Consider the following 25,463-nt stretch of genomic DNA (forward strand, 5'->3'; position numbering starts at 1 on the left):
TTAAGAGAGAATCTCTGTGGGCTCTTCAGAATCTTGGACCTTAGTAAATTGATTACCACATCTCAATCGAATAAATATATTAATAAATTAAATAGATTCCACGACATACTAAAGAATATCAAAATCAGTATTGGGTTCAGGTTCATTTGGCACCAAAAGATCACTGTAATTATACGTTTTGGATAGATAAGGTAATTTACATTGATTTATTTTGGAATATTTTTACCCTCTAATAACTTCACATAACCTAGGAATATCTTCTTCTACTACTGAAAAAACTTCAATACGAATGAAGGATAGAATGGATAGAAATAAAACAAAATATATTATCTATAATAATTTTATTTTTAAGGCACGTATTAAATTTGTAGGCATCATAAATATAAAAAGATAAAACAAAAAATAATGTTAAAGGCGTACACACTAACCGACTCACAAGAAGGGGACTGAGAAGTTCTTTGCATCGAGCAAAAAACCCACAGTCCTCCCTCAAGATTACAAATTAGTCCGAAGCGAAAAAAAAACTTTCAAAATAAAAAGCACATGATTCTTAAATCACTCTGTACACGATAATTCGATACAAATTGCACACAGAAATATAACCTAGAACTATACGATTCTAAAGCTAGATCACAAACTAAATATATGTAATAGAACTGGCATTGCTTTAGCGATCCAACAACATTCCAAAGGCACCATTATTCGGAAATAATATTATTGAAATGTTACCGTATCGCTGTTATAAAATATATAAAGCGTATAAATTATCAGGGGCTTGAATAATAATAATAATAATAAAAATAATGGCAAGAACAGTTTCTGACAAACCGACATCATTTTCTTTTAATAATCTATATTTTTAGACTAGTAAATAAGTCCTTTATAAAAATTTAGTATACAATTTTCCACATAAATAAAATTTATTATAATTCTAAAAATATATAAAATATATACAGAAAGAGCTAATAATTATATAATAATAAATTAATAAGTATACGAGAAATAGTTTTATGGTCGCGGTGACGTCATTTCGCTCCCGAGACCTCAAACACTTCCTCGTTAGGATTGTATAAAATACTGCGTTGTTTACATTTAATTTAATGCGTATGGCAGACTAAACTCGACACTAGTACTTGGTGAAAGAATTAATGTTTGGACTGGAACATGGATAATGAATTGTCCTATAAACAAATTGGAACCATTAATTTGCATCGACGACGTCGAGATAAACGAGCATGCAATATTTTACGTCTATATTTAAGAGCAAGTCAGCTTTACAACAAACTAAATATAACATAACTCAAAAATAAAGCTCACTTACATATAGACGAGCTCTTAAATATAAATTAACTAAATCGCCATTTTATATAGTTTAAAATCTATGGTTTAGCATTGTAAGGATCCACTACGACTTAAGTAACATTACTGTTAAATTATTAGTATGTATCAAATGAAAATTTTAGTAATAAACATCTAAGTTTCATGTTAAAAAGGGGTCTTACATTGTAAATTTAGAAGAGCCCCAATATAGCCCTGTATCCAAGAAGGCTATCACCTTTTTATCTCCAAACACACTGATTACATCTAAAATAGGAAGTAAAATTAGTAAATATAAATAATATGTACACATTTATATCGTTGAATAAAAAAATAATATTACATATTGTTATCAAATAGTAGTTGTGTGAAATAAAACTATTTTTCTTTATATTTTATAGTTTATATGAGCAGAAACCTTAAATAAATTCTACCTAAACAATTATAATAATCAAATTTTGTTTCACCTTCAGCAAAGCAGTAGTATATCGCCATACTCACCACCAGGCATTGATAAGGTTACTTTACCAAACTTAGAACCTGATGAGCGCAAGAACTCTATAATCGCTCTCATTATTAATCATTATTATCATCATTATTAAGGACTAATCAGCATATTCCTCAATAATAGCACGGTTTTTTCAAACGCCCCATTTACTAGTACTAATATATTTAATTAAAAGACTCACTATAAATAATCGTAAAATATTAATTATATTAAGACCAAGAATAAGAAGAAATACATTTAGCAGCTGTAGACTCTTTTCCAAACTTTCAATGTTCAATAATGATATAAAGCTCATGAAAGTTCAAACATTACTTGAATTGTATAATAATCAATACTATATTTCTGTTATATTATAATACTTGCTCTAATATATGTGTGTAACACAACATATCAATGCATCATCAATGATGATCAGAGCAAGTGTCCACTATTTTATAAGCGGCTGAAATTATTCCTTATTATCATTCAACAAACATCGTAATATGTATTTTTGAATGTGCTCCGAGTACATGGATTATTAACTTTACTCGAATAAATTAATTTCTAAAATAATAGTTGTATCCACCATATCATAAAGAACATCTAAATTTCGACATTTGTATCAGGAAATCATGTAATAGAGATATTCTTAAAGAACCCTTAAGGACTATATTTAATCTCGTTAAAAAATTCAAGTACAAGAAAGGTTTATGTGGCGAGAAAATATGAATAAATTGCGAGGGCCATAATAAAACAACAACTTTGTATCACTTCACCATACAAAGTGCACTGTCGCAAAGGATCAACAATTTTGTTGGTTGTCATATATTTATGAGTTTCGAAATTTATTCTACGATATTATTCAAGATCTTCAAACATTTGAAAATGTTCGAAATAACATTAGATCAGATACCGTCAAGAACCTTATTATGTTGCTATGTAAAAATGCAACCAAAAGTAATGTAAAGAAACAATGAACTTTTTTACGAACACCGATTCATCTGATTGATAACTTTACATGAAGCATTAATTAAATCATGGATACTAACCGCGCTAAAATATAAAATATTTCACCGCAAATCCTTATCAAAAGCAATAAATTTAATCTCATTGTTATGCCCAATAAATAACAACACTAATGCGAGCAACCACTAACCAAGGAACAGTCGTAAAAACAAAACCATCCTTTAAAATCCTTTCTTTCATAACCAAAACGTTTTTATTACCTTCTCTCGTCTGAGGCTGATTCGTTATGGAGATTTAAAAGTGCTTGAACATTGCCAAAATATATAATTCAACCAATAAATATTCAGGAATATATGGCGTTATAGAGACGCATCAGACCCTGACAAATTTGGTTTATAGGTCTTGAAAAATAGTTCTTAAAGCTATTTAACAGCTCATTCGAACATTCGAAGACAGAATGCGTATTTTTTAAGTTAATGGTCTGTCTCATAGACATACGAAGATGTCTTTAAAGGCAGTTTTAAGATATGTTAAAACTATTAAAATAATATGGTTTAGTTATGTACAAAAAATCATTTTTACAACTATAAATTATCTTATAAAACTGCTGTAAATTTTAGTGTTCCGTATTTCCTTCTGAAAACATCCATGATATAAAGACACAAACAATGCTAAAAATATGTCTAAACATTAGACTACATTCAAATAATTATCATTATAAATATATAGTAATAATTATCTTCCAGCAATACACAAAATAAAATTATTTGAATTCAAATTTAATTTCAATAACTTTATTAAAAATCAACCAAAATATATCCAATATATAAAGCTATAATTTGCATTTTAACGATGATCTATATTAGAAATATTTAAATAAATAATGGCGTAACCGACAATTTTATTGGTCAAACATTTTGAAATCATAAACATCCGAAAAAGATCACTGTTAAAGTATGGATATTGCGACACATAAAAAGGAAGCGACAATTTAAATAAAATGTTACATCAAATAGTCCGAAATTGCTGTTTATTTATAAAATTGGTGAAATTTCCTCAAGTGACCAATCCTACTGAAAATTTAATCAGAGCTTTCTGTATATTTTTCTACATGTCTTTAGCTATGCACTCTAGTTAATAATCAAAAATATGACAAATAATTAACAAAAATTAATACATCTGCTTTTTACCGCTTTATTATGCACTAATCCAAGTTAAAAATAATAATAGTTGTTACTGTATTCTATTCTAATTATGTTTTAAGTTATGTTCCTAATTTTGATTCTATTAATTAACAAAAATCTAACAACATTCTTATGTTTTTTGGTTTCTAATAATTCATAAAATGTTAGATGCCAAGAAAATTAATAAACAAATGAGAAATCTTTATAAATGAATATTTCAAGAATTACGGTGCTGTATTTTCGTAGTAAATGGCGGCCTTATAAATAAATAAATATTGTGTATATGCCAGATATTCCAATTATTTTGTCCATCCCCAGTTTATAAACCTAATAAATTTGGCACAATACAAAATAAAAAAGGAAACGAAAATTTAAATAAAACATTATATCAAATACTCCGAAACTGCTGTTTATTTATATTATCGATGAAATTTCCCATATTCTTCAATCAATGTTATGATATTTTCGATATCTTAGCCTATTCACATTGTATTTATTTATATACATATTAATATATAAATAACTGCGTCATAGTTGAAATCATCTGTAATTAATTTTATTCCCTGTTTATCGTTATAAAAGAGTGTTAATTAAAATTATGAACATTAGAAATGAAAATAAAATACACTTAAATTGGTAATAAAGAAGAATAATAATAATAAATAGTATTAGGAAAATAATGGTATGGCGTTTAGAATTAAAAAGCAACAACCACCAGAAAACGTGAAGACACATCATATCGAAATGATTTTTGAGGTTGAAAAGGTCCGCAGTACTCAATTACAATTACATGGTCACAAATTTGTGTGTGTTATTGTTTAATATTTGTGACTGTCCTAGGTGGAGTGCAAAATCCGATAAGAAAAATTTTCCCAGTCAAGCCAGTAACCAGGCTGGGTAAGACTGGATGTCTTCTGTTATGTTTTTTAAGTTGTTCACTCGCCAGTCGGTAGGCTTAATGCCGAGGACCGTGGTTCGGCAGGTTAAAGAGTAGGTCCAGTCCAGATAAACCCTCGTTGGTAAAAAAGGAGACTTTAAAATGTAAAACACGAACAAATGTTCTATCACATTAAATACAATGAATGTAAAAAAGCAAATTTCTCTATTGAAATTATCAGTTTAATGCTAGGAACAATTAACGGGAAAAACATAAAGTGTTTGAACATTTAGTAGAAATATTGATGCAACTAATTGTACGAGGAATATGACCCGTTCTGATGTAAAATATGATTTTGAAATCGTAAGTTATTAGCTTGGAATCATAAAAACGCTCAGCGGCGTGGAAACGTTTATTTTATAGTCATATTTAAATTGTTTTATATCTTACCATTTATGGGTTGCTAAAGTTAACTCGGCCTCGCGCTCACGAAATCGGACAACAAATTACAACTTCTAACACGCCGAAAATATATAAATACATATTATAATGTTTAAATGCACTATTGACATCATTAAATTACGCAGAATCATTATATTCATTGTTAATTCGCGCTTATATAAGAATAGAAACACTAAAAAATAAAGTGGATAACTATTGAAAAAGGCATAATTAAAAAAATAGCAATAAACAAAATAATTTAACAAAATATAATGTAATAGAGGAAAGAACTAACCCCATTTCAATTAAAACCAAGTCACAAATATAAGCTTTATACTATTAATCCTCCTTTTTCATACTATTTTATTTTGGATTTGTAAACAAACTGAAAATAACAACCATAATTAGAACTAGAGACATAATTTAAACATTCCAATTATATAATTTTATATTCTTTTGATTATGCATTCTGGTTATGCATTATGAGTTAAAATCCAAAAATATAACAAATAATTAACTAGAATTATCTAATTTTCAAATTATCTCATTTTTTTAAATTTAATATGTAATGAAACAGTTAAAAAATTATAATATCTATTAGAGTTTTTGGTACTATTTATATACTTTCAATCATGTTGTTGAGTTTTTTTTAATATCATTATTTTAAATAATAAATCTTCAATACAACTAGAGCTGAAATAGATAAAAACCTGAATGTTTGCATACGAATTCTTCAAATATAATTTCAATAAAGTTTTCTAATATAGAGTAAAATAAATATTATTATAGACACACATGTTTCTCTTTATAATGCTACCAGTAACTGTAGCAATGTTAGATAGCAATAAAATTTATATACAATCAACAAAACCTTCTTCGTAGACCCCAATTTTTAAAGAAATATTTAAATAACTTCATTTTATATTCAATATTGGTTACTAAGATGCGAGATGTTTAATTATTAGAAAACAATTTTTTTATATATGAATATTTTTAGAATTACAGTTTAGTGTCCTTTTAGGTACATAACACTGACATCAAATAGCAAGGAAACCCAAAAAATTACAAACAACACTTCGATATTTGAAAAATAACTTAAATGCAATTATTATTTAAACTAAAAAAAGAAACCAATATTTTTTGACAAGCTCTGGCAATGTTAGAGAACTAAAACATTATTAAATGATTAAATAAATACAGCTAGAGAAAAAATCTGGTTGCTATTAATAATGACACTGGTAAATAACAAAAAAAAACTAATAAATAACTAAAAAATTACTTGTTTATCACTGAATACTTTAACAATAACAGAAACTTTATATTGTAACCTCTGACACTTTTAGTAAACAAAAATGTTAATAATATTAATATTATTAACATTATATAACACTTAATATTCCAAACATACACCTTCAGAAAAGAAGTTTCAGTAACACAATTTGCCAAAAGGCTGAAAAGCGATTAGAAAAGACTAATTAGTAAATGCCTCAAACAGTGCTATCGTCTAAATATTAACCAAACATAATCTCATTCAACATATTTTGTCGTAAACGGTCAATTAACTGATTAAAAATCTAAAGTTGTGAAGTGAAAAACGGCGACTGTTAACGTTATAAATAGTTGAGAACTAGAAAAATAAGTTTTATTTCACACAGATTCAAGATATTCAACAGCGCAACTGTTTAAATAAATTATAAGTGTTTAATCTTTATGTAAGATGAGTCGTTGGCCTTGAGCTAAATACTATAAAACAGCCGAATCGCGTTAAAAAAAATTAAGAGAGAGAAAGACGACTCTTACCTGTGTTGTTTGAGATTATCCTGCCTTTTAAAGCTTTTGCCGCAGACTTCACAGCTGAAGGTCAGCTCGGGACTCTTGTGCGTCCTCTCGTGAATCATCAGGTTGTACGGCTTGGTGAACCTCCTCTGGCAATATTTGCACACAAATTCGCACTTCGCTCTCATTTTTCTTCTGAACTGATCTCGCGAAACGTCGTTATCTATCTGCATGATAGCGAACATTTTGACACGGTTTTATCTTTATTCGGATTAAGGCAATGCGTAAGCGCTGCGTACTCAAGTGGATTCACCGTATTTCCCAGACGGCACAGGATCGCGGATACGGTATCGGACCTATCTTTCTGGATGGCGAGGATATGGAACAGATGCAGATCTGCACTCGATGCGATAGGGTCGTGGTCGCGGACACACTCGCGCCTGTTAAATGCGTCAACGGCGCTTTCACCCAGTTTTCGAACGTTCCTAATGACTAATTGTTTTAACGGAATCTCGCACTATCCAGCAGCGACAGCGGGAGGTTTAGATCTTCGTTAACGATGGTGATGGTGACGATGACTCGTACGGATAACTATTCGTTCTTCTCCACTGTATTCCGGAAATATTGATATTTCGATCGACAAACATCAATCGATGACTCAACGCGATTTTCTCGTTCTGAAACAATAATGGGTCTATTAATAGGATTGCAGTGTGCATTTAATCGATTGTAACATGTTAAAAATAGAAAAAAAACTCCTCGTCTTCCCGTTTGTATAAAGTGGAATTACTTTTTCTCGGTTAGTAATTATAATTCGACTGTTTGAACTACGTCAGGCTCGTGACAAGGACAAACGGAATGCGGCTTATGCAAATTATTACCAATTAATTGTAAAAATCTATTTTTACTTTATGTGTTAGGTCTAAGATATAATTGTTTTAATACCTTTTGCTGGAATAAGTAACAGGTCAATTGAAAAGTCCCCGGCCTACCATAGTAAAACACATTTTTTTGGCAAAATTAGTTTTTTTTATTCAACATAATTCCCTTTAAAGGTGACACATTGATTATAGGGACCCTTAAACTTTTCGATATCATTTTTGTAGTACTGTTTTGTCGTTTGCTTCCAAATAGGCCTCAGTTTCCGCGATCACCTTCATTCCACGAAAATTTCTCCCCAGCGAGCATTCTTTTGAGACCTGAGAACAGGTCGCTGGCGACCAATACATGGATTTTTGACACGGTGCATTATCTTGGCGAAGCAGCACTTAATTTTATTTCAAATGCGGCCGTTTTTAAACGATTTCGTTCGTCCAAACGGTCTAATAACGCTATGTAATAGTCGCTGTTGATGGTCCTTTATTTTTGAAGGTAGTCAATGAAAATTATTCCATGCGCATCCTAAAATACAGACGCCATAACCTTGCCAGCTGATTGTTTCGTTTTCCCATGCTTTGAAGAAGGTTCATCGTGTGCAGTCCACTCGGATGACTGTCGATTGGAGTTCGGAGTGAAATGATGGAGCCATGTTTCATCCATTGTCATATATCGACGCAAAAACTAAAGTTTATTAAGCTTGATCATCTTCAAATACTGCTCCGAATCATCAAGTAGTCGTTGTTTTTGGTCAAAAGCGAGCTCGCGCGGCACCCACTTTGCACAAAGCTTTCTCATACCCAAATATTCATGAATGATATGATATACACGTTCAGTTGATTTCTTTAGAGTGCCTGCTATTTCATTCAATTTCAATTTACTTATTTTTTTTAAATGTTTTCCTCGGTAACAACCTATTTTGGACGTCCACTGCGTTCACCGTCTTCAGTGCTCATTTCACCACGTCTAAACTTAGTGTACCAATCCTTGATGGTTGATTTTCTTGGGGCAGTGTCTGGAAACTCGGTATCAAGCCAAGTTTTTGCTTCAACAGTATTTTTCCCTTCAAAAAACAATTTTTTATCAACACGCAAAATTCCTTTTTATCCATTTTTTTCAGAATATCAAGAGATGCTTCACTCAAAATGCTATAATTCACAAACTAATGATCCGACAGCTGTAAAAATGTATACATGCATCTTTTAAGGGTCTAACTAAAAAACATATGGATTTAAATCTAGTAGCGCCATCTATATGTCAGGCCGGGGAGTTTTCAATTGACCTCTTATTTTTTGGGAAAGAAACTTGCACTACTTATCATTTATAATGCGTTAGAAATGTAATCAAGAGTGATGTTAAAGTTTTTACTTTTAATTCTAGACTGCTGAGGTCTGATGCTATAGCCTCAAGTTTGTATTGAAACAAAATTAGGCAGCTCAGATATATTAAGGTAAGATAACCACAAACTGTGGTAAGCTATTTTTCTAGATTAAAATAAATTATGATTGAAAAACCGTTCAAAAATGCCATATAGAAATGGTGGTACATAAGTGAATATTTTAATAAAGTTTTTATATTTTCTTCAGTAGATAGTGCACAACAACCTGCAGCTAAAATTGTCATGTCAACTAGATAGTATTATTAACTCGCTATTGCTGGTTTTTACTGCAACAAATTTCCACCCCAGTTGTTCAAATTTTATCTCAATTCAAGTTTAATAGCTTATTTACAAATACATTTACAAATTCTTTATCCTTTCTCTGTTAATATACAAAACTCATATTCCATTCCAAAACTACAGTGATTTTCAGTTTACCAACTGAAAAATAATTACGTTATACAGAAATTATTCTGGTATGATAAAAACCTTCAAATAAACCATAAACATTCACCAAAAATAGAATATATGTATACGTTTAGATATACATTTTATTTAAACAAAACTGAACAAGCTATATGTATATACATTAATATTTATATTAAAGAAAATGCGATATCAAACCGCACATTTCCATTTTCTTCATATTATTATAACGTAATATATAAACTAAATAGGTCTCTGTTAAATCAATGTTTCAAAAAATTCGTGCCGGCTTGGTGGCGCAGTGGTAAAGGCGACAGGACGGCACTCCTACTGTTGCAATAGCCGCGAGTTTGAATTCTGCTCGGACATACTCGAAAATTTATGTTTGTGATTGTTTAAAAATGTTCTAGGCAAGAAAGTAAAATCAGACAAGGAAAATGATTCCAGTCACGTCAGCGACCAGGCTGGGTAAGACCGGACGTCGTCTGGGATGATTTCTAAGTAAGTTACTCGCCAGTCAGTAGGCTTATTGCGGAGAATCGTAGTTCAAAGCCAGTTAAACTGTAGGTCCAGTGCAGATTAACCCCTAGTTGGTAAAAGGAGACTTTAAAATATATATTAAAAGAAGAAACTTTTCCCATAGTTATTCCCACATTTTGCTTAGCTTGCTCCTTCACTCCTAGCATTATATTTATCTCTGTATTATTTGTTTTCTTTTGTGAATTATGAATATTAACAATTTTTTATCTATACATAAAATTTTTCTACTAAAAATTTATTGAAAAAGTAAAAGAAAAATAAAAAATGTGGAAAGTGTTGAATGATGGATTGACAATATCATCAAAACGTTTTAAATGCCTTCAATATTTATGAAATAAGATAAGTGATTGCCAGACAAATTGACGCCAAGAGAATGATGTAACAATATGTGTTGCATCGCTAGCAATCAAAATTATTTCTGAATATTAGTGAAACAGCGATGTACTCTATGGGCTGCTTCAAACCACAAAGTATTTCCGCATTAACAAGTTTCGGTAATTTTTCCTATCGAACAAAAACATGGGGAAAACAATTAACGTAAATGATTGCAAATATTAATTGGCGATATATTCGTTTTAAACTAAACCGACTATATAAATTGTCTTGTAATAAGTAAACAAAAACACTGTTAAAAACTATAAATAAATCACTTATCGGATACTAGTACGTGATACATATAACAAACAATTCCGGCAACAATTGCTCAGCGATATTAAAAATTACTAATAGGATTTTTCCCTTAAACATCCTACCGTATTTAGTCGTTCACATATTTTTCCTTATTAATTCATGGTAATCTATATGAATACAAATAACTCATAAATCAGTCCACCAGATTGGATATTTTTTTATATATATATTTTAAAGTCTCCTTTTACCAACTATGGGTTTATCTGGACTGGATCTACAGCTGGACGTGGGCTCCGAACCACGGTCCTCAGCATTAGGCCTACCGACTGGCGAGTAACCAACTTTAGAAATCATCCCAGAAGACATCAGGTCTTACCCAGCCTGGTTACTGGCGTGACTGGGATCATTTTCCTTGTCAGATTTTATACTCTTGCCTAGAACATTCACAAATTTTAAACAATCACAAACATAAATTTACGACCACGCCCCAGCAGGATTCGAACCCGCGGCTATCGCAGCAGTATCGGGACAAAGAATGTATAAAGAAAGAAAGCTTATGGAAGTTTTCTATAATCAAATTTCATAACAAAAAGAGAGTGACACAGAAAACGGTTGACAAAACATTGACAGATTGACTTTTTTGTTTTAACTGGCTACTAAGCACGAAGGGACTCAAACTAGTTTTTAGTCGGCTTCGTTAGTGCAGTGGTTAAGGCAGAACGTTTAACAGGACGGTCCTATGCCTGTCGCGATAGTAGTGCAAAACCCGCATAGATATAATTTATATCTGTGATTATAATTGTAAATATCTTTATAGGCAACAATGGAAAATCCGATAAGGAATAACCATCCCAATTACGCCAGTAACCAAGCTGGGTAAGACCGGATGTCTTCTCAGATGGTCTCTAAGTTGGTCACTGGCCAGTCGGTAAACTTAAGGCCTTGGCTGTATTTCCATACTGCTTGGGACTACTTGCTGATTTATATATACTGGCTTGTGCTTGCTTATTTTGTTGGTAAACCCAATTTGCACTGATTTATTTTGAGGCGCGATTTTTCTGTACAGCATTATATTTCAGCAATGCTGCTTGCAACATTTCCAATGGCTAGGGATTGGCTGAAAATATTCCAGAACAAATTTTAACCTTCCTTCAGTTATTTTTCTGTGACATGTGGACCAGATCAATCATGGAACTTTTTCAAATAAATGTCATTATTGAAATTGTCGGTAATAGTGATATTGCTCGGTGTAACTCCACAATACATATGAAGTAAGTGTATTTCCTTATATCTTTTGCCTATTCAGAACCATTCTCTGGTGTGCATATAACATTATAACAGGTCAATTGAAAAGTCCCCGGCCAGACACATAGATGGCGCTACTAGAATTAAATCCATATGTTTTTTAGTTAGCCCTAACCCTCAAAAGATGCGTGTACAAATTTGACAGTTGTCGGATTAATTAGTTTGTCAATTATAGCATTTTGAGTGAAGCAACTTTTGTTATTGTGAAAAAATGGATAAAAAGGAATTTGGCGTGTTAATAAAATATTGCTTTTTGAAGGGAAAAAAATACTGTTGAAGTAAAAACTTGGCTTGATGCCGAGATTCCGGACACTGCCCCAGAAAAATCAACCATCAACAATTGGTATGCTAAGTTTAGACGTGGTGAAATGAGCACCGAAGACGGTAAACGCAGTGGACGCTCAAAAGAGGTTGTTGCCAACGAAAACATTTTAAAAATCCACAAAATGGTTTTGAATGACAGTGAATTGAAATTGAATGAAATAGCAGACACTCTAGAAATATCAAATGAACGTGTACATCATATCATTCACGAATATTTGGGTATGAGAAAGCTCTGTGTAAAGTGAGTGCCGCGTGAGCTCACTTTTGACCAAAAACAACGAAGAGTTGATAATTCGGAGCAGTGTTTGAAGATGATCAAGCGTAATAAACCCTAGTTTTTGCATCGATATGTGACAATGGATGAAACATGACTCCATCATTTCACTCCGAAGTCTAATCGACAGTCATCCGAGTGGACTGTACACGATGAACCTGCTCCAAAGCATGGGAAAACGCGATTATTTCCTGTTCTCAGATCTCAAAATAATGCTCGCTGGGAAGAAATTTTCATCGAATGACGAGGTGCCGAAGCTGAGGCCTATTTTGAAGCAAATCGTACTGCAAAAATGGTATCGAAAAGTTGGAGGGTCGCTATAATCAGTGTATCACCCTTGAAGGGAATTATGTTGAATAAAAAGAAAATAATTTTGCCAAAAAGTTTTTTTTACTATGGTAGGCTACTTTTTGCAACATAAATTCTTATTGATTCCCAATTACAACTACTCGATCTTCGGTATTGAGACATAGATAGACAATCGTTGCCGTAACATAATTATTATCGTGAATAATTAAACAATTATCCGTTTGTTTGTTGAGAAAACAAAAGCGAATCATTCCCAATCCATAAAATGTGTCTCACAGGAGAATGACGATCGTGTGAAGCATGTGTCTTTTCTTTTGACGACATATTTTGTAAATATTTGGATGCCGGAGATCTGGAAATTACATACGCGTTATATCTTGCCTATCCCAACGGAATATTTATATTTTTAACGTTAATGACGTTTTTTTGGAACTCAAGAACCACTAGCACTATGAAATGGTCAATTTTCATCGATTGAAAATACAGGCGATACACTTTTATATCCTGTTTCGAATAAAAAGGAGATAATTTAATTTTTAACAAGAGATGGTTAGTGTCAACCAGGTGGATATAGTGGTTACCCAATGGTATTTGTTGCTGTTTGTGTTGTTGCTCATTAATTACTGATGATAAAGTCATATAAAAATAATACTTAGACAGGAAAGTTAAGTGGGCTTCGAGACAATGTTTAGATACGTTTGGGAACCACCAATATCACTCATTCTAAAAAATAACAGTTTAACTGTAAAAAAAGTCTAAGACTATTCTAAGAATGTGATATAAACAGAAATAGAAATTAATTCAATATATATATATATATATATATATATATATATATATATATATATATATATATATATATATATATATATATATATATATATATATATTTGCACATCCTATGGAGAAGGAAAATATAATAGAAGCATTAAAAGAAATAAGTATTCATTCAAACGAAGTAAATTGAGATATTTGGTAACTTCATGAAGAAATTCTTTTGAAACAATCGAATCTGCGCCTTCGACTTGATCAATGAAAAAATGTTGACTTCAGAACTCTTCAGCCCATTCGTGGTCCATATTGTTCAGGCTGAAGAAAATGACTTTTTTCTTGTACAAAAGCACATGAACTAGACCGCTAAATACAGATAATTTGCAACAATTTAGTCTGACCGCTTTTTATCAACCGAAAAACTCGACATACAAAAGTAACTGAAACAATAATCTAATAATGTATCTCTTGAACTATGGAAATGTTTTCATTGGTAATATCGTCAACAGATATTGATATGCATTATATATTATAGGGTTTAAAAAAATCAAGACTTGTTAGAACAATAAATAAAAATGTGCCACCTTAGACGACAACAACAGCTTGTAATCATGAATAATTTAATCGGTAAACATTAAATTCATTGAACCAGCCATATTGGATAAAAAGTTGTTTGATTATTAATCTAGAAGACCTCGACTTCGAATACCTAAACTATATAAAGCAATAGGAAAAGTTAAGGAAGTCAATTAGTCAAAAACAGCTGTAATCTTATCTTTTTAACGTTAAATATGACTGATATTGCTTAAAAAATTATCAACATGATATTGTTTTATGAGAGATTAAAAATAAATTAATGGCTAGATGATTAATAATTAGATTAGAAGAATATAACATTGATTTATATCAAAATTATTTATTTATTGTGACTAATATTGCATTTTGCGTTATACCAGATTAATTATTTCTTATTATTGGTTTATATCTATTGACAGATACTAATTATGGGACGCTAAAATATGTATATGAAGAAATCTGCTAGAGAATCTCATCGAAATCTTTTAGAAAAATGGTGTTACTCTACCATTATATACAAATTGTCAGTTTTTAATATCAATAACAGAAAACGGCCTCAAAAAAATTTGAAGACAATAAAGTACAAGATTTATTGTACGAAAACACTGTCCAAACTGTCAAAGAACTTTCAAACAGCTTAGCAGTAGCTTCCAGACCTTTACGTGCTATAGAGAAGATCCAAAAAAGGAAAAACAACTGCCACTCAAATTGACCATTTAGACCGTCTTAGTATTGCGTTTTCATTGCTTTCCAAGCGAAAACAGAAGAGTTTTCTCTCTGTGGATCAACTACATGAATTCTAAACGCAGAAAGTCATAAAGTAGTCTAACAGGAACCGTACCATATATTTTTGAGTTTAATCCAATGAATCTGATGGCTTGCAGTCCAGTTAGATATCAAGAAGATTAATCATTATATACCAAGGAAGCATTAGTCTTGACCATCAAGTTATGTTTCAGTATCAAAATTGTAATTAAGATAAATATTTCTATGTATACGTAACCTTGATTTTAAAGGTATTATTATCAATACAGGTTTTCGTACGAATTGGAAATAGCACACTACTGAACCAACAAACGTTACACTCCTTGCAAGTTTATATTTTCATGGAATAATAACTTCATTGTATCACAAACTACGTCATTTTGAATGATGTTGACATTATATTGTGGTATCATGTGCATATTACTATTTAGTGATTCTCATTGAAAATTCCATATTGAAATACTTGGTACTTGCATGTACTTAGATCAGATATTTCCCTACATCAAATAATAGTCTTCATTTAGTCTTATTGGCTTATTTAGAGTATCTAGTGCTATATATATTATTCATTCTTTCTGTTGTTTAATTTGAACAAATCTGCCCATCTGACATATCGTAGTTGTTGGTTTTTGTTACAACAGCTTAAAAGTTCGAGGACAATGAATTGCAAAACTTATTGGAGGGAACCCCATCTCAAACTCTCAAAAAAAATTTCAAACAGATTATTTTCAAATAGTTTTCAACTAAGTTTCACAAGAAAAGAGTTTTCTGTAAAGTATTGTTACTGGCGATAAAAAAGTAGATCTATTACGATATTACTAAGTGCAAGAAGTCATCGGTTAGTCCAGAAGAACCATCCTCATGGGCACTGAAGAGGAATATTCATGGCTATAATATCTTGGTGTGTATATGGTGGGATCAACAAGGTGTAGTGTATTGGAAAGAATTTTTGTAAAATACAGAAATTTTAACGACACTGAAGCATTCTCTAGGTACTCCCTTAGAGTTGTATCTAGTTCAGCCGAAAAATGTATAAGTCAACGAAATATATCCGAATTCTTACAAGTATCGGGACATGATTCTGAGAAATGTCTCTGAAGAGCCATTTTAAACGCTCCACAAAATTTAACACAATTAAATTCTTTATGACAGTTTCATTATGTCTTTGTATATTTATCCAATACACTGAATTTAATTTAGCCATAATATTAGTTGGCCCTAGCAATGCAAATTAAATGCGAGAGTCACTATTTATATTTCGGGAATTGGAAACACTGAATATTTTTGACGATATACGTACTCAGAACATTTTGTGGCGCTGACGCTAAAAATGGAACTGAATCGTGTACATTTTCGTCGTGGATTACAAGAGTGCATCAATAAACTTAATTTGACTTTTGGCGATGGAGCTCCATCAAAATCTACCGTGTATCGCTGGTTTAGTGAATTCAATCGTGGTCGTAGTTCGCTGTCCGACGAGTTTCGTGAAGATCGTCCAAAATCGGCTATTATGCCAAAAAACGTCGATGCTGTGTGCGAAATGATTAAGCAAGGTCGTCATGTCACCTATTGTGAGATTGAGGCATCCCTAAGCATTAGTTCCACCAGCATATATGCGATTTTACACGAACACTTAGCTGTGCGAAAGTTTTGTTTGCGTTGGATCCCACACATTTTGACAATCGCTCAAAAAAAAGCTCGTATCGATTTATGCAAAGAAATGCTTAAGAAATTCAATCGCGGTGCTTCGAAAGATGTTTGTAAAACCGTGACAGGTGACGAATCATGGATATATTCACGCCCTGATTTGGCACAAGTACAGCCCTGATTTCGCAGCCAATGACTTCTTTTTGTTCCCATCCGTGAAGAATAAACTACAACGTCAACGATTTTCATCGCCCGATGTGATCAAAAATCATGTTTTGAAGATACCTCATTAGGAATGGAATAAATGATTTGAAAATTGGTTTAAGCATATACAAAAGTATATCGACCATCGTGGCGAGTACTTTGAAAAACAATAAAAATATATTTGCAGCTTAACTATTTGTTTTTTTCTTCTATTCTTGAAATATAATTAGGAAGATGGATTTTCGAATTTTCATCTCCTTTTATTTTCAAACTTAAGTTATCTAGATCGGGATCGCTTCTACTTCCGTCCAAACTTTATCGCCACCAAAAAGTAAGGAGGGAAAACAGAACAACAACGCATTTTTCTGTTAAATCTACAAATCCATTCATATTTTCTGGAAATATATCTATTAAAGTTACGTGTGACTGTTGAAAGGTGTAACTTTTCCCTCTTTTTCCATCAGATTCCTCAATAATAATATCTGGTAATGGTCTACCTTCTCCTTTAAATTCCAACTTTTCTTCGTAAGAATATTAAAATATCTCGGTAATTCATTTAAAGAACAACTCCATAGTCACAGTTATTAATATTATTATTATTAAGTGGCCAAAAGTCGAATAAAATTCCGATACGGATAACCGATACTACATACGGGTGATACGGCGTTGGACTAAATGCAGCAAAATCTCCACTTAAGTATCGGCCTTGCTTTACACCATTTGGTCAGATACGATGGAAGCTGAGTACCGCGCGGGTGTTTGAAGGAGCTCGCAGAGCACGATCATGTGGCCCAGATAAATAACAGCGATAGCGTGAGTCCACGGTACATTATTCCACTGGTTCACGTTACATCCGTGGCATGCACTTGCAATGCAGTTTGTTATCATTCATTACAAAAAGAATTCGCGAATGCTAAGTGATTTTGAATGATCTTTAGTTTTTTGTTTGTTTGGGGGCTCTGCAGCACTGGCAGCGTTTATGCACCAGCCGCCACTGAGTACAATGAAAGTAAAAGTAGACTTTAGCCAACATCTAACCGGAAACGCAGGCCACAACGTCAAGATAGAAGGTAAATCGCATCATCTGTTTTACATATAAACATACAAGCGGTCGTGTATGACCACACATTAATTAGAAGCAACACGCTACCGTAAAAATATTTAAATTGAAATCGTGATTCAGATAAATATCGCTTGAAGATTAAAAACAAGGAATTGCTGATTCCGAACGGGAAAAATCGCTAGTTTATGCAAATTGATCGAACAAGTAATAATACACGATAGAGAAATAACAAAGTCGTTCGAAATTGCCGATATATAATTATATCCTTCATGCGAGTAGAATTAAGATAATTAATATCCGTAAAAAGGCAATTTTTATAGTTTAAGGGCAATTAAAAATTATCGTGATCAATAACGACCAGACAAATACTAGATGAAAGAGTAGTCAGTACACATTTTAAAGATTGGCGAGAATAATTACACTGTGTGACACAATTTTAAACATAAATAAGATTACATGTTTTGAATTCCTTAATCCATTGTTAAAAACACTGTCTATTAATTGGTTGTCTAAGACATCAAGTGCCTTAATACTGTGAATACTATTTAAGCTTAAAAACAATATTACTCCACAATGATACCCAATATCCTCCCATATATATTGCATGTTCGGCGATTTTAAAAGAAACGTATGAAAACATTAAACTAATTTTAGACCTAATCAAATACAAAGAATAAAACTGGGAAGTCTGTGATGATTTAAAAGTTGTTGCTATATTGCTGAGACTACACGAAATATTGCTCTGATTGTGGGACAATAGAGACACCGAAAACCACCACTTTGAAGTTAAAGATTGGTCAAGAAGAACTCACTTTATTTATGGAAAATCTAATATTAAATATGAACCTCTTATTCCACAAAAAAATGTGATTCTTACACCATTACATATAAATCTTGGTTTCATGAAAAATGTTGTCAGGCTATGAATAAAAGTGGTAAAATATGTTTGTATTTGAACACTTTTTTCTTTAAATTAAGTGATGCTAAATTAAAAGAAAGCATTTTTGTTGGTCCGCAAATAAGAAAACTTATAAAAAAAAACAATAAATTCGATGAAAAGCTTATTTTATTCCTATTTCGATTTTCCCCCCTTGATCTTGGAATGGTGAGTGACGAACAAGGTGAACGCTTTCACCAGGACATAAAACAGATAGAAGAGCATTAACAAGGAAGATGGAAGGCTAAACTTTTAGTAGATTATTTCTGGTTTGTAATGGGGGAGGATTCTACCGTTCATAACAGTGAATTAATATTTCATCATTTCTATTGACTTAAACATGAGATATTTTTATTCATTGTCTATTTGTAATATGATAAATATGATATACAATGTTCATACTGTTTTTATTTATTTATAATACTATTATTTATTATAACTTTAAAATAGTATGTGTTACAAAAAAAGCCGTTTAAGTTTTTGTATTCAGCAGGTGCAATTTGACAAAAAAAACCGTTGTATTTAATATTATAGAACAAAAAAATTATCACACAATATTATTCAGAATTGTTCTTAATAGGTGGCTTTAAAGTCGTATAACTCTAGAATCAGTTCTTCACTGAATACTATAGCACGTTTGAGAGAAAACATAGAATCCGTAGAACATTTTGATATAAAGACAGCGTCATTCGCTTACTCAGTTAAATTAAAGAGGAGGGTACCATTTGAACTTACAGAATTGAAGTCTTCAAATGCGCGACGAGTTCCCTCACGTTTTAACCGCCATCATGACCAGCGAGAGATCCAGTACTCCAGAATATAGAAAAGCTTCGAATAAATCCGCCAGAGGAATAGCAAGAAGTCACAACCAATGCCATCACTAATATGTACATGGAGACTCAGCAGCTTAATCAAAGTACGGTCTTCTTACTGATGAGACAAACAAAGTGTAAAATCAACAACTCCAGTCACGCCAGTAACCAGGCTGGGTAAGACCGGATATGTCATAGAATGGTCTCTCAGATAATCACCGTTCAGTCAGGAGATAGAAAGTACTTAGTGAATAAAATTTTGATAAAAATGTATTTATGAAAAGGAGACCTTAAAACATCGTTTAATAAACCAAATTATAGATATTGAAACAAGCCAACAATACTCAATACTAGTGCAACAAAGCATAGTTCAAATTTAGTTGAGATTAAAACAAAATTACCTGATGGCAGAACTATTATGAAATACCTTTTGAAAACATAAATTTATGAACTTTAAAAAATTCCAGAAGAAATTGAATATGAAAAAGATGAACAACAAAATTAAATGTTTATTAAAAAATTGCAACTTTTTGTTTGTAACTAGATAAAATTTACAAACCCCCAAACCTTTCCTTTCTTCAAAAATTAAACATTTACATGTAAAAGAAAGCAATGTGTAATAAATTAATTAAATTTATTTGCTTTTTGTTTTATAATAAAATATAATTGATTTATTCCTTGCATAATTCCAACAACAACTCAGTTTATACATTAAACAGCTTTTCATTTAAAACAAAGAAGACGCCGAAATAACTTTCTTGATTTAGCCTTAACAAATTTTAAAGAAAATATTATGAAAAAAAAAAACAATCTCGCGATGATGCCAACGAAATTGTCGGAAAACGTTATATTTTACATCAAACATATTTTGACACAAATGGTCTACAACAAATAAATTAAAAAATTACTAGTAAGAACGCTTTATATAAACAATCGGAGACTAAATAATTATAAAATATCAAAAGTGGTTTGTTATTCGACATATTAAAGCTAAATAAACGGACTTACTTGTACGTAACGGCGTGTAATTAATCATTTGGACGAAGCTCGCTGATGTGCGGGAAAAAATACATCACGCGACACAATCTACGCACCAGATCACAGTCGAAAACAAACCGTGATATAGTTAAGGAGCATCTGCTGGCGCTAAATATGAACCGACTCTTACCCGCCAATACTTGTAAATCCTCGAGAAAAGGTGAATTATTCCCTACTCTCACGGCTGGTTTCGCATTTTAATGTTAATTTGTTTGGTACCGCAACATCTTTGGTACATCGAGTGGCCACCGCTTGTTATAGTGCGGGAGTTAAAGGTAATACCCAGCTGATAAACTGTACAATTCCAACGCGTATTAGAGGATGAATCATCGACTAGTTGTTACGTTACTAGTAATTTCAACTATTTCTGCCATTTTAATTTGAAAATATCTAAAGAATTATTGAAAGCGCCTTTGAAAAATGTATATTAGATCCAAAACCACAAGAACTTAACGAATATAATTCAGTGACGTGTTGACAAAAGAAGAAATGAAGAAGAAAGCCGCCATGAAAGAAAAGATTTTATAATGCTTAAGAAATATCTTTAATTTTTTTTTAAATATCGCGAAATATTGGCCAAAAATATCGATATTTTTTTCAGCATCCCTATTTCATGACATATCTTTGCCTAGGGCAGTAGAAAAAGTACATGTCAACGCAATTTACAAATGTATTAAAGATTGAAAAATTCAACTTAATAGCTCCAAATCTGTTCATGTTAATTTTGCATTGCAGCGAAATAATAAACACCTAATTGTAGTATATTCAAAGAATATTTGTATATGCGCCATCAAGATGTTTAATGTATTGCCTGCCGCAATTTGTAAATTCGTTTTAGAATACGACAATATTTTCCTTCTTAGAGAAACAATCTTGTCTGATTAGTTCGAACACGTAAACAAATGAGTTTGTCAAAGTCCGGTTGTCAAACGTATGCAAAATTCCAAACGTATCCAAAAAACTATTGTGGCTGTATAATTAAGCAAATTATAATAATTAACATAAATTATATTTCATAACATTTTTGTTCAATTATTTTGTTTAAATTAGAATTTTGTTGCGACAACATTGCAACGTTTTGATATCATAAATTTTGATGATGCATATACAAATAAACTTTTAATAGACTATATATAACTCAATGGATGCCCGAATCCTCAAGCAGAATCAGCTAAAAAACTCGACCACTAATAACTAACCATCTTGAGGGTAGATTAATTTAGAAACATCATGTTGGACAAAAAACAAAACACATTGGAACCAAAATAAAACAACTATACTGGTTAGTCGGAAGATACTCTCAACTTGATCCAAAATCAAAGAGATTGAATTATCACTCAATCATAAAGCCGATTTGGACCTCTGGGGTGCAAATATGAGGTTGCACTAAAAATTCAAATCAACTAGTCATTCAATCTTGCCAAAACAAAATTCTTCGATTGATTACTAATGCCTGTCGCTAAGTAGCCAAAGAAGAACTGCACGGTGACCAGGAAATCAAATGAATTTACGAAGTTATCCAAAATTTCGCCTTAAAACACGAAAGAGGATAACTAAATCATACTAACATATGCAATGCAACTACTAGACAACGCGCAGGAAATCAGAAGATTGAAGCGAACCAAACCATATGAACATATATAAAGTGTATAGCTTTAGTGTAAACTATAGCTTAAATTATTATAATGTTATAATTGACGAATAGATATTGATGGATTTATCTGACACTCGTCTTGCTTGTGAATTAACCCAAGTACAAATGAAATGCAGTAATAAATTAATTTATAATTAAGATTGTACTAGGCGTATGTCACAAAGATGTTATTAAAAAGATCCCTATTTTATGGGATTGTCTCGTAAGAAATATCTTCAATAGTAAACCAAAACCTTTAGTTGAATTCAAACAGCAGTCATCAAGACATTTTCAACCTCGATAAGGTTAGTTTTTCCAGTTATTTCCAAGATACTTTAAAAATTCAGAAGCCTTTGTGTGGCTACATTAGAACCCAATTTTATAAGTTATTGTTAAAAGTGTTTAATAGTTTTAATTCGTCCATATCTAACTCAAGTGCATAAATAATAGCAAACTAACTTGTAATAGTAGATGAATATAAAGTTAAAAATAACTTGAAAATGACCCTAAGGGAAAATAATTGTAAGTTAGTTTCAAAAAATCATCAACATTAACGTCCACCGTGATATATATCGAATCCGATGAAATTTGATTGTACCTGTGAATATACGCTAATTAAACAATTTTAGTTATACCTAACTTCAAGCAGAATAGCTTTTGTTGCATCATTCAGTATGAACTTTCCAAAAAATAAAAAACATCACAATCAATTGCTAGTTACTGTAGAGTAATTAGTTAATATTTCAAAGAAATCTCAAAGTGAATGAGAATACTTACTGTGCTTCGGTGCTAAACATACAGCAACATTAGCAACAGAGTCTTTAAAGCTTCCTTTAATTTGATTTTAGACAACAAAAAACAAACTCCATTACCTCAAAACAGTGTTCTCACGAATCGGTTTGCTGACGTTAGGTTAAAGCCAGAGTTCTGGAAGAACCAAATCAAACGAATAAAGTGACTATGAATGATATATATTGAATTTTAGATGGAAAAATTCTGCATCTTGGTATAAAGAGCAATTTTTTTCGTACAGCTTAGCTCCAGAGGAATGTTAATATATAAATTTTATATGCTTCGATATTTAACAAGAAAAGGACCAAAAAGAAAAATTCTGCATCTTGGTATAAAGAGCTATTCTTTTCGTACAGTTTAGCTCCAGAAGAATGTTAATATATAAATTTTATATGCTTCGATATTTAACAAGAAAAGGACCAAAAAGAAAAATTCTGCATCTTGGTATAAAGAGCTATTCTTTTCGTACAGTTTAGCTCCAGAAGAATGTTAATATATAAATTTTATATGCTTCGATATTTAACAAGAAAAGGACCAAAAAGAAAAATTCTGCATCTTGGTATAAAGAGCTATTCTTTTCGTACAGTTTAGCTCCAGAAGAATGTTAATATATAAATTTTATATGCTTCGATATTTAACAAGAAAAGGATCAAAAAGAAAAATTCTGCATCTTGGTATAAAGAGCTATTCTTTTCGTACAGTTTAGCTCCAGAGGAAAGTTAATATATAAATTTTATGTGCTTCGATATGACGTTAGGGTAAAGTCAGAGGTCTGGAAGAAACAAATCAAACGAATAAAGTGACTATGAATGATATATATTGAATTTTAGATGGAAAAATTCTGCATCTTGGTATAAAGAGCTATTTTCTTCGTACAGTTTAGCTCCAGAGGAAAGTTAATACATAAATTTTATGTGCTTCGATATTTAACAAGAAAAGAACCAAAAAGATACTGATAGCCAAAATTTTAGACAAAACCATAATAATAAACTAAAACAACGAACAAAACAAGAGAAAAAATACGTTGAAACATGGAAAGACTTTTGTAGAAGTGGCGATGGTGGTCTGTTAAGTAATCATTAAAAAAACACAATTAATAATAATGAACTAAAAGCCTTTAAAAAAGCTGTTTTTCTCTGAAAAATGAAAACAACACAATTGATATATTGATACAATTATATAAAAATAAGCATAAAGCGAAAGCAGCTATGCAAAACAAAGTCAACAAACACAGTTCGCACTCACAAATAAGTAAACTGACCCACAAACCTGGTTGAAAAAAGCGATGTTCATTTAAATGAAGATGTATTTGTAGTGCGAAATGATGTTTGTCTACTGAAATTTTCATACAAATGCAAAAAGAATGCTGAGAAAACAATAAAGCGATTAATCATTCTACTTTATAAGCCGCGAATATATCCGGGTAATAATATATTCGATTGAATTCAAGGCGGTTTCGTTTGATTGCCAACATAATAAAAGCGTGTAATAGCTCTAATGGAGGATGTACGAAGTTCTTCAACCATACAATGAATATTAACCACAACACAAATCATAAATATTAAATTAGCCTGAATTTGCGTGCGCTCACGGTCTGACATTTCACTCACCACAAACCTACTTCTCGCACACAATCAAAAACCTCACTACTGGTCAATGATCGAAGCTCGTTAACTAGCCAACTATGATTAATATGCTTGCGATTGTTTTCGGGACTTACAATTTTGTACATCGTAAAGTTGTTTATGCGGAATCTTCGATCGTTTCTTCCCTGGCATCTTCTCTGTGTGCGTGTTTGTTTTTTAATTAAGTTTGTTTAGGACGATTTTCCAATCACCGGGGATTGGTGGAAATATTATTAACTGTCTGAAATATCGTGAAAAAAACTGGTTTAGTATTATTGAATGAAATAGTAAATATTGTTATATTTCATCCATAGGTATTTGAAACTGATGGTAATGACATAAAGAACAATAAAATTAATATGTTATGTTACCAAGGCAATAAATTAATTGTTTTCAGGGCCTTGTCGGTCATGATTTCAGTGTTACCTGTCAAATTTGTTCACTTTGGCTGGCAAGAATGACAAATTCACGCGCTAAAATGGATTAGTCA

At 31.6% G+C, this 25,463-nt stretch overlaps 1 protein-coding gene across 2 annotated transcripts in view; it reads right to left on the bottom strand.

Moving 5' to 3' along the window:
* Positions 1 to 326: 326 nt before the first annotated feature.
* Positions 327 to 25,463, bottom strand: part of drm (odd-skipped family member drumstick) — a 51,554-nt gene continuing 26,417 nt past the window's right edge. Inside the window, exons 2-4 of one of the 2 annotated variants that reach the window (XM_076413866.1) lie at positions 25,069 to 25,214; positions 7,073 to 7,725; positions 327 to 1,181 (exon numbers count right to left, since the gene is read on the bottom strand). In XM_076413866.1, coding sequence (XP_076269981.1) covers positions 1,127 to 1,181; positions 7,073 to 7,293 — 276 coding nt within the window. In that variant the 5' untranslated portion in view covers positions 7,294 to 7,725; positions 25,069 to 25,214 and the 3' untranslated portion in view covers positions 327 to 1,126. Of the gene's footprint in view, positions 1,182 to 1,502; positions 1,585 to 7,072; positions 7,726 to 25,068; positions 25,215 to 25,463 lie in introns of those variants that run through there. The other variant, XM_076413874.1, reaches the window with a different exon arrangement.

This window comes from Rhynchophorus ferrugineus, unplaced genomic scaffold, assembly GCF_030347505.1.
Source record: "Rhynchophorus ferrugineus isolate W39M unplaced genomic scaffold, kcgeb_rfMv2 rfM1, whole genome shotgun sequence".
Classification (NCBI taxonomy): domain Eukaryota; kingdom Metazoa; phylum Arthropoda; class Insecta; order Coleoptera; family Curculionidae; genus Rhynchophorus; species Rhynchophorus ferrugineus.